This window comes from Colossoma macropomum, unplaced genomic scaffold (assembly GCF_904425465.1).
Source record: "Colossoma macropomum unplaced genomic scaffold, Colossoma_macropomum, whole genome shotgun sequence".
Classification (NCBI taxonomy): Eukaryota; Metazoa; Chordata; class Actinopteri; order Characiformes; family Serrasalmidae; genus Colossoma; species Colossoma macropomum.
The window spans coordinates 25,732,197-25,742,090 of NW_023494785.1; the positions used below are offsets into that span (position 1 = coordinate 25,732,197).

A 9,894-nucleotide genomic window follows, 5' to 3' on the forward strand; every position below is an offset into this window, starting at 1 on the left:
CCTCCTAGCACTGTAGATATAACAAGTCATTTATAATTGCATTTCTTATAAACAGTTAATAAATCTGAAATATTATTTTCGCACTCAGAGTGGGCCTATTAGATTGTAGACCTAACAAATGCTTTTGTATGGGTGGGTGGGTGGATGGGGGGCACGGCAGTAATTGATTTCACCTACTGAGGTGTCATACAGTTGCAGTTTAAAAGGCTTTTGAGAAAGTTTGCAATCCAGCTGACGTTTAAAACACTACCCACACTGACATACATATTTAGGTCAACATTGACACTTGAAACATATTTAGCCTCAGTGGCTTCTTCTGCTGAGCATGGGGGGTTGGTGGGGGGTTGTGTTTGGATGACTGTGGGAAGGCTGAAGCACGCCATCTCACACTGGACCACATCCACCAGCGTAGTCTACTCACCGCTATTTATTCCTGCATGCACAAGCACGAGTGTGTCCACAGGCGCATGCAGAAGCCACACGAACTCTGAGATCTCCATTGCATACTTGAGTTGAGCAGTGTGTGTGTGGTTTCAGAAAGAGTGCTCATGTTATTGTTGCAGTAATTGCAGCTTTTGGCAGGGCAAAAGACTGAAAGTCAGTAGTAAAAGTCCTCCTCCTCCCCAGCAGCAGGCTGAAAGTGATAATGGCACTTACAGGCTCCATAAATCTGTTAAGTGTGAACACACTTTATTGCCCATAGATTACACGTGCCATTGTTTGACAAGGAGGTCAACTGTGCGACCTGTGCAGGGATTTATTTTCTGCACTGACCCCAGTGGGAGAAACATGATACTTTAGCCTTAATGCCCAGCAAAGAAACTACAACTGGATAAAAGTACATTATGTGAACTATATAAATATGCACATGTTCATCATACACTTTATTATGAACTCTACAGTCCACTGTATAGTGTACAGTTAGAGACTTAAACACATCTGTTGAAGCATCGTTTGTGTTAGCTATCCTTTAATTCTTTATCAGTGGTAAGTTTCTGACCACAGAGCTGCTCTTGGATGGATATTTTGAGTGGTGGTCCACTCTCATCTGAGCAGTGACACTGACATGTGTAAAAACTCCATCAACACCACTGTACCTGATACACCACACACACTACTCTGCCAATATCATGTCAGTATCACTGGTGTGTTGAGAATGATCCACTATATATTCAAATAATATCTGGTAAACAGCAGTCCTGTGGTCAGAAACTGACCAATGATGAATGGGGTCGAGGGTGACTGACAAACTGTGTATCAATAAATGGGCTGCACCAAAGAGTTTCTAATAAAGTGAACAGTTTGTGTGTGTGTGTGTGTGTGTGTGTGTGTGTGTGTGTAATACCGGTTGCTTTGCATGTCAGGATGACTCTTGTTACATATTTGAAGAGAAACCACTGGAGCTCTTTCCACACACATCGTCCTCTCTGCTGCCCCTTATCTCCACTACCACTGCCACCCCACCCACCAACCCCCCTTTCTCTCCTGCCTGATTGTCATCAGATAGATATTTCTTTGCAGGGTCCTCTCGCCATCTGGAGCAGATCTCACAATCACTGACCTTCATCTTTGAGCCGTTAAGTGTGCAGCATCTACAATATTCTCGTTTTTTCTCTTTTTTTAATCCCCCACAACCGCCACCACTGGAGTTTGAAGAGGGCGCCCTCACGGGGGAACAGGGGGAGGGGGTGCCACATCTTAAAATTAATTAATTAATTCTGATTAGTTTTCAAAATAGAACCTTTTAATTTTTTTTAATTCATTTTAAAAATATGACTTTTTAAATAGTGATTTTAATTTTAATGAAAGGTTGTTTTGTTTCAATTTACTTTGCGATTAAAATAATAAAAATCAAAAGTGTTTTTTTTTATTAATTAATTAGGACAATGTAACAATTCTTACTGGCGACTTGTAAGAAACAATATAAATGAATATTATTATTAAAGTTAAAGTAAATATTTTTATTAAAATAGTAAAGAAAGAAAAAAGAAAGAAAGACTGAAAGAAAGAGAGAGAGAGAGAGAGAGAGAGAGAGATAGAGAGAGAGAGAGAGAGGGAGAGAGAGGGAGAGAGAGAGAGAGAGAGGGACAAGTGCAGATAATAATCCCCGCTGCCTTTTGTTAAACTGCAGGTGCTTTAAGCTTCTTTTCCGTTGTGGTGTGATGGAGTGGAGATGGACCTGCATTAGGTAAGAGGACTGACCGTTAGACCACAGGACACACCACAGCCCCATCTCTCTCTCTCTCTCTCTCTAACTGAATAACTCTCCTTAATGCATATTAATGAACTGCTCCCCCTTTTAAACGCCACATTCTCGTTCAGTAACAGCAGGACAGAAACACTAAACACCCTTACCGTCTCTGTGCGCGTGCACGCACCAGCGTGTGTGCGTGTGCGTCTGTGTGTGTGTGTGTGTGAGAGAGAGAGAGAGAGAGAGAGAGAGAGAGACGTCCCGTTGACATTAACAAATTATTAAAATGTTTTGCACGTTTTTATTAAACTTTTTTAAACGGTTAAAACAACTGCAGCAGAAAATCACCAGTAAAAATAAATGTTGTTTGAATTAAACAACTTAAAAACATTTAAACAATTACTCTTTCATTATATTATGCACAGAAATTGGACCTACATTGACATACGGATAATTACTGCTCACGAAAAAAAATGTTAATGACGTAATTTGCGAAATCCAAATCAAAATTTGTGTACAAATTTATCTTTTACCACGTGTGCGATTTTCATCATAGTAATAAAAGTAATTAACAACTTTGAAAAAAACTGTTGCCAATGAGAGTGAATAACAGTTTAATTAAGAGTAATCTTGGTTTATTATCCAGCTCTAAAAATGCAGCAGACAAGTGTTTACACCGCACTGAATGCGTTGTAAATGCTTAAAGATGTACCATGCAGCGCAGCAGGAGGTGGAGAAAGTAGCCCAACTCATTAAAGTCCTTCATGAGGTCTAAACGGAGGTTTTGGAGCGGAGAGCATGTTCACCAAACTGTCCAGCAGCGCTACAGGCGGATTCAGAAACAATGTACTAAGCAGCGGCTTGCAGGTTGTTTAGATGCATGTTTGCTCTCATTAGACTGGAATGTCATGACCCCCACCATCACGACCACATTCAGATTTCAGGAAGCTGCCAGAGATCATTATTTTGCAGACACAAACCCCTAAAGGTCCTGCGTCTATTCGGTTGTTTTCATTTAGTGAATCTCCATTTTTGTTAATGCACACTCGCTTTAAAAGGCCAGAAAGACTAAGGATGAACTCAAGACAGCACTTGAAGGTATTTAAGCAGTTAAAAAGCTACAGGCAAACTGATCCATTACAACGACAGAAACAAGTGTTATTCTCCCTTACATTCATTAGTGACGCAGGATTATGAGAAAGAAGAGGAACAAAAATGACTTGTCATGCAGTGTCTACTGTTCTGCTCAATCAGTGCCACTGAATTTGAATCAGCTAAAGAAAAACTGATCATACACAAAGACAAAAAAGGCTGTTCCATATTCAAACTGCTTTAACTACAGAGACAACATGCAAAAAAAAAAATACTCTACAGTTCTGCACACAAAATGCCTTATATTGGTCTTTATTTTGCATTGAATTGGTCTTTAGGCTCGAGGATCTTGAATGATAGCAAAGAAAAACAGCACTATTTTAGAGTGGACGCATTTTCCTATTTTTCTTTTTTTTTTTTCTTGACCCAACATCAAGAGAAAAACAGTTGCTGCCTTCTACTTTTGCTTCGCGTTCATCTTTAATCCTGACGATGTTTAGCAAAGAGTGAAGAAAAAAACAACAGCAATTTAACCAGTTTCAACATAAAGAGAAAACAAAGTGCTATTCTGTATTTTTGCTTCGTGGTTCACCTTTAACCCAGAAGATCTCGAGTAAAAATCTACACATTTGGACTCCACAGTTGTCCTGCAGTGCAGTGTTTAAGGCTGAGTGGCAGGGCAGGGCAGGGCTTCTCCAGGAGCAGCACTGAAGAGAGGAGAGAGCACTGCACTGCACGCACTCACAGAGAGAGAGAGAGAGAGAGAGAGAGAGAGCATTGCACCAGAGCACATGCGCTGAGCGAGGAGGAGCTTTGCTTTTTTCTTCGCTTTTACTTTTTTTTCTGCAGCTCCAGCTCGACGCCAATCAAAGCATCAACTCCAAAATTGTACGTGAGAGAAACGAGCCCGGGCACCCGGAGGGCCAGACACATCAGTTGGAGCTCGATTGCCCATCTGATCACATCCTGACTGGGACTTTGTTGCAAGGAACGAGAGAGAGAGATAGAGGAGAGAAGCCGGAGGTTTAAAGGCGAGCTGCAGCTGCCTGGTTGTTGCACTTTTTTGTGACTTTCTCGGAGTGTGTGTGATTGTGTGAGAGTGTGTTTTTGGAGGGGGAGTTGCTGGTGGTTTTTTTGGGGGGGTTCTTGGTTCCCACGTTGGCCGTAAGGATGTCGTTTCCCCAGCTGGGCTACCCGCAGTACCTGAGCGCCTCTCAGGCCGTGTACGGAGCGGAGAGGGCGGCAGTGTTAGCCCCGTCCTCCCGCGGAGGGAGCGGGGAGGCAGGCGCAGGCGCTCCTGTGGCCTCGGTGCTGGGCGTCTACGCGCACCCGTATGCGCACCCCAACTACGGAGCCTTCCTGCCCTACGCCAGCGCGGACCTGGCTCTCTTCTCTCAGATGGTGAGTCAAATACAAATTTAAAAAGTCCTTCTTTAGTTTCTTTATTACTTTCATTATGGGAGATTTTTCCTCGCGCCGTGGGTTTGTGCGTTTTTTCTTTCTTTTCAATCGCTATTTTGGAATGTTCACTCGCGTGAGAGAAGTTTTAAAAATGTTGTTGGCGATTGTGAGATTTTATTTATTTTTTGCAGTTAAAGGTTTATTATCGCCAAAAATATTTATTTATTTATTATTCCATTGTAGTTTATTTTAGTAAGTAAAAATAAATTACTAAAAGATTAAACAAACAAAAAAATAAATAAATTAAAAACAAAATTACAGTTGCTGACGTGATCGAACCTTATAGAAGAATTTGGTCCTTAAAATATTTTTTTGATTTGGATCAGTGTAAATATAGTAAATTAAGTGACATCGGGCGGCGTGAAGAAAATTTGCTTTGGTGTGTGGCGTGGGAAAAGGTTGGTGTGGGGGTCACATGATGATCAGGATCCAGCTATTTGTTTTTAAAAATTAATTCATTTAAATTCGTCATTCGCTCAGGTTGTTTCATTTCTTATTCTAATTTAATCACGCGTTTAAACTGCAGCCTCATTTTCCCATTCTAAATAAAATACGATCACTGTCTCGATCATCTGACAGCTTTCAAAATTACGCAAGAGTTTTAGTGACTGAAAAATAAACTGCGTTTTAAGAAACACGCATGAAACACGGATCGTGAAAAAGCTGAAGTGTGGAAACCGATTATTTGGAAAACATAATTAAGGTCTTTTTTAATGTAATTTTCCGTGGTATGTGTTAAAAATAAAACACGTATAACGTTCCTTAATATACGTTATTGTAAATGGTATATATTATTATATAAACACATTATATTATAATATATATTTTCCACTCGGGTTAATCTTTTACTCTCTCTAAAGTGTTTTACATTCTCGGGTGGTTTAAAAAGTTTAAAAATGAACAGACATCATGTCTCCTCTTACTTTAAGGCCTGTCTCCTCTGCCCAATCTGAGAAGATATATGTGCGATGGCTAATGGTTATAATGCGCCTGTCATTTCTGTGTTATTCTCAGGAGTATTTGGCTATTCTGTTTGATGGTTGTATGTGTGGCCTGCTGTTGTTTTCCCACTCTCACATTACACTGTTAGCGGTCAAAGGCCGAAACTAAAGTAACTTTTAAAACGTCCAAGTGTGTAAGACTGTAAATAAAGAGGATCGACAACATCTACAGCTTGGAGGGCTTTAGTACGGACTGATCAGTGAACTGTGAATAGCGAAGTCCAAATGTTACACATGCAACCACAGTTCTGCATGAGAACTGAAGGGCAAGTGTTGGTGGGTTGCGGTTGAAGGTTTAAGATAATTTGTTGTTTTAAATCTTTAAAGACATTTTGTTATTGATATAATTGTCCTAAAATGTTGCGAAGCTCCAGTAGCGATAGCCACAAACAGAGACCCAGATTGTGATGTGTTTGAGCAACATTTGGAAGCTGAGTGAATAAAAGTGTCGATACGTTTCTTACAATCAGTGTTGAAGTTTATGTCAAATGGCGCGTGAAGCAACTTCTGGACATTTCTCCAGTAGACAGTGACACCAAGCTTAGATTTCCTTGTGATCAGGACAAGACTGGATAGTATATGTTCACTTCTTTTATGTTTTCGGAGGAATTATTTATGTGTATGAAGCTCTAGTAAAAACTGTCGCTTGTTTTCTCTTTCATAAGTTAGTGTGTGACCTGCTCGTGCAATATTTACGTCATTTCTGACAGTTTCTCGTGATCTGTTTTAGGGGTCTCAGTATGACTTAAAGGACAGCCCTGGCGTGCACCCCGCCAGCTTTGCTGCCCACACGCCTCCAGCCTTCTACCCTTATGGGCAGTTTCAGTATGGCGACCCTGCTAGGCCCAAGAATGCCACACGGGAGAGTACGAGCACGCTGAAGGCCTGGCTGAATGAGCACAGGAAGAACCCCTACCCCACCAAGGGCGAGAAGATCATGCTGGCCATCATCACCAAGATGACCCTCACCCAGGTCTCCACGTGGTTCGCCAACGCCAGGAGGAGACTCAAGAAGGAGAACAAGGTGACGTGGGGTGCCAGGAGCAAAGAGGACGAGGAGGGCAACGTGTATGGCAGCGACAACGAAGGGGAGCACGAGAAGAACGAGGATGAGGAGGAGATCGACCTGGAGAGCATTGATATCGACAAGATCGACGAGAACGACGAGGGGGAGCAAAGCCACGACGACGAGGACGAGCAGGCGGACAAGGCCGAGAGGAAGAGGAGGGCTCTGGTCTTTGACCCCTCCAAGGGAACCCGCCAGGAGCTAAACAACAACAACAACAATGACGACAACAACAGCAGCAGCAGTAGCAGCAGCAGCAACAGCACCAGGGTATCGTCCCCGGGTGGACAGGGCAGTTTCCAACTTCAAGTGGGCAACAAACCCAAAATCTGGTCTTTAGCGGAGACTGCCACGAGTCCGGACAGCTCGAGGAAGCCCGCGTCACCCTGCGGGCCGACCAATCAGGTGTCGCCCCAGATGCAACACCCGGCCTTCCTCTCCAGCCACGGACTGTACACATGCCAGATTGGGAAGTTTCACAACTGGACAAACGGAGGGTTCCTGGGGCAGAACGCCCTCCTGAACGTCAGGTCCCTGCTGGGGGTCAATCAGCACCACCACCACAACCACCACGGCCAGCAGCAGCAGCAGCAAGTGACTGCAACGGACGGAGACAAGAGCCCAGAGGACCTCAGTCCAAAACACATAGGTATGCACAGCGTGTAGACCTTTTACTAAATGCGCAGTTATTATCAGTCTGTATTTGCAGAAAATTAGTAAAAGCATAAAATGCACAAAGTCGAAGATGTGAACAAAAACAGAAAATGAACGACATGAACAACAACCACAAACTTATAGGCAGCGTGTCACAACTAAATGTCACGTGGGCAAATAATCATTTAATGCATTCGTCTATTATTATTATTATTATTATTATTATTATTATTATTATTATTATATTTGTAGTGGTAGTATTAGTGGTCGATTAAATATAATTTAAATTACTGCAATACATAAATAAAACCAATTAGCGTCATTCCACGAAGCTCTCGAGAAATTTCAGTGTTTGATTTTATTTTATTATCAGATTAATTTTGACTCAGTTTTCCTAATTCTTGTATTTTTTTCTGCTTAGATCGAGGAATCGTTCTTAGAAACGAGTCACCAACACAGCATCACACCAACACTTTGAAATCATCGTTTCGCCCACTTCATGAAAGGTAAACACAAAATACTTAAAACTGCTTGGTTATTATTATTATTATTATTATTATTATTAGTGCATGTACGGATGCTGAACAGAGAAAACGTATCCGTATGTATACATATTAGCTTCTATATAGATTATATATACGCCATCGTCATCATATCTAATAGTTTTCTGGTGGTTCAAGTGTAGAGGATAAAGCTCTGAGGATACAGTTTTATCATCTCAGTCACTAAGTGGAATGAAGCCATTCCTCTGAGAAGAGAGAGAAAAAAGAAGAAACCCCTGCTTGTGCTTTTTCTACTGATAAAGGGCTCCGATGCCCCCTGTAAATACCCCACCCCCTCCCCCAGGAGAGGCACTGCTGTGCTGTGTGTGCCTTTCCTAAAGACCCTAGGGGCAGAAGCGAGCCCCGGGGGGGCAGTTTAGCACAGAGTTACCCCCCTTTTAACTGCCACGGGGGTTTCAACAGGGCTCCATTACTACCTGTGTGTGACTGCTGCAGTGGCCTCAGCAGGAAAAACACACTGAAGACTGCAGAGCAGCAGTACAGTGTGTACTGATACACACTGTAAAACACACTGTTATCTTAACTTAGACAAGTAAATAAACCAGCAGCCTCACAATTTCAGGTTCGTTGAACATTAATTAGCAGCAGTAATCGTGCGTTCTGTCGACCTATTGTTCAAAGTTTAGTAAAAATAGTCGCATCCTTTTTAAATTAAAGCTCCACATATTATATTGTGTATAAAATATTTTGTGTGGATTATTATTTTTTGTTTGTTTGTTTTAGATTAGTTCCGTTTACAGTCAACAATTTAAACTGTAACATTACATTCTATTATGTACATCATTCTACGAATTTATATTCTATTCTATTCTATTATATTTTAGAAAAAAAAGCAACAAATTTAACTCTCACTTTCTCTCTCTCTCTCTCTCTCTCTCTCTCTCTCTCTCTCTCTCTCGCTCTCTCCTCTCTCTCCTCTCTAGTCCCAGGAGGAATCCGCAGGAAGTCTCTCTCTCGCTCTCTTCTGCTTGATCAAGATATTTTTACGCTGGAAAAAGAGAAAAACAGAGACTGATCTCACTTATAAAATCGCAATGAAAAAATTAAAGCCCATTCAGAGTTTGATTAGGACCCAGTGGATGGATGGATGGATGGATGGATGGATGGATGGATGGATGGATTTTGACCCTGTTGTTGTACATAAAGGCCCCTGTGATACCCCCACTCCCCACCCCTGGGACTGTTGGTAGGCTCTCCATCGTCTTTCTGTCTTGGTGGGGTTTTGAAAATTTTCCCCCGCTTTTGTGTAAATACAGTGACTCAGATTTGTAAATAGAGACTCGACGGAGTTTGTTCAGATCATATATTTTGTCTAATAAACTAAAGAAATTATAGAGAAATTCAAAATTTTCTTTTTTCCAGATTCTGTGCTTTATGCTTGGAAGATGACAATAACGATGACGTTCTTCTTCTTCTTCTTCTTCTTCTTCTTCTTCTTATTATTATTATTATTATTATTATTATTATGGTTGGAAACAAAATTGACTATATGTTCAGCAAAGGCAATTTTAATAATTTAATAATTTAATTTGCTATTTTTAATTTGAATTGTATTCTACATTTCCCCAGTTAAACGGGGGAGGCGTGAAAGAAAAAAGAGCGAGAGAGAGAGAGAAATGAGAGAGAAAAAGCATTGAGGTGCTAATAAGAGGCCAGATGGTTGTTGGCTCCAGAAAAATGGATGGAAGCAGCTGGGAAGGTCATTAAGCAATAATGTGGGAACGCCCTGTCCAAACAAAACCAAAATGGTTAAAATGTAATGTGTCCGAGAGAAGAACTGGATTGGATAATACATTATTAATTGGTGGAGGTGATGTTCTGAAATGACAGTGAGTGGAGAGGCGGTGTGTTTCAGACTGTGTGTGG

At 41.3% G+C, this 9,894-nt stretch overlaps 1 protein-coding gene across 2 annotated transcripts; it reads left to right on the top strand.

Moving 5' to 3' along the window:
• Positions 1-4,053: 4,053 nt before the first annotated feature.
• Positions 4,054-9,362, top strand: irx1a (iroquois homeobox 1a). 2 transcript variants are annotated; one of them, XM_036588349.1, is made up of 4 exons: positions 4,054-4,684; positions 6,476-7,460; positions 7,887-7,971; positions 8,952-9,362. In XM_036588349.1, exons 1-4 carry the CDS (start codon positions 4,454-4,456, stop codon positions 8,998-9,000), a joined length of 1,350 nt encoding a protein of 449 aa, XP_036444242.1. In that variant the 5' UTR covers positions 4,054-4,453; the 3' UTR covers positions 9,001-9,362. The 2 variants fall into 2 exon arrangements, with proteins under 2 accessions (XP_036444242.1, XP_036444251.1); XM_036588358.1 differs by lacking the exon at positions 7,887-7,971.
• The last annotated feature ends 532 nt before the right edge of the window (positions 9,363-9,894 follow it).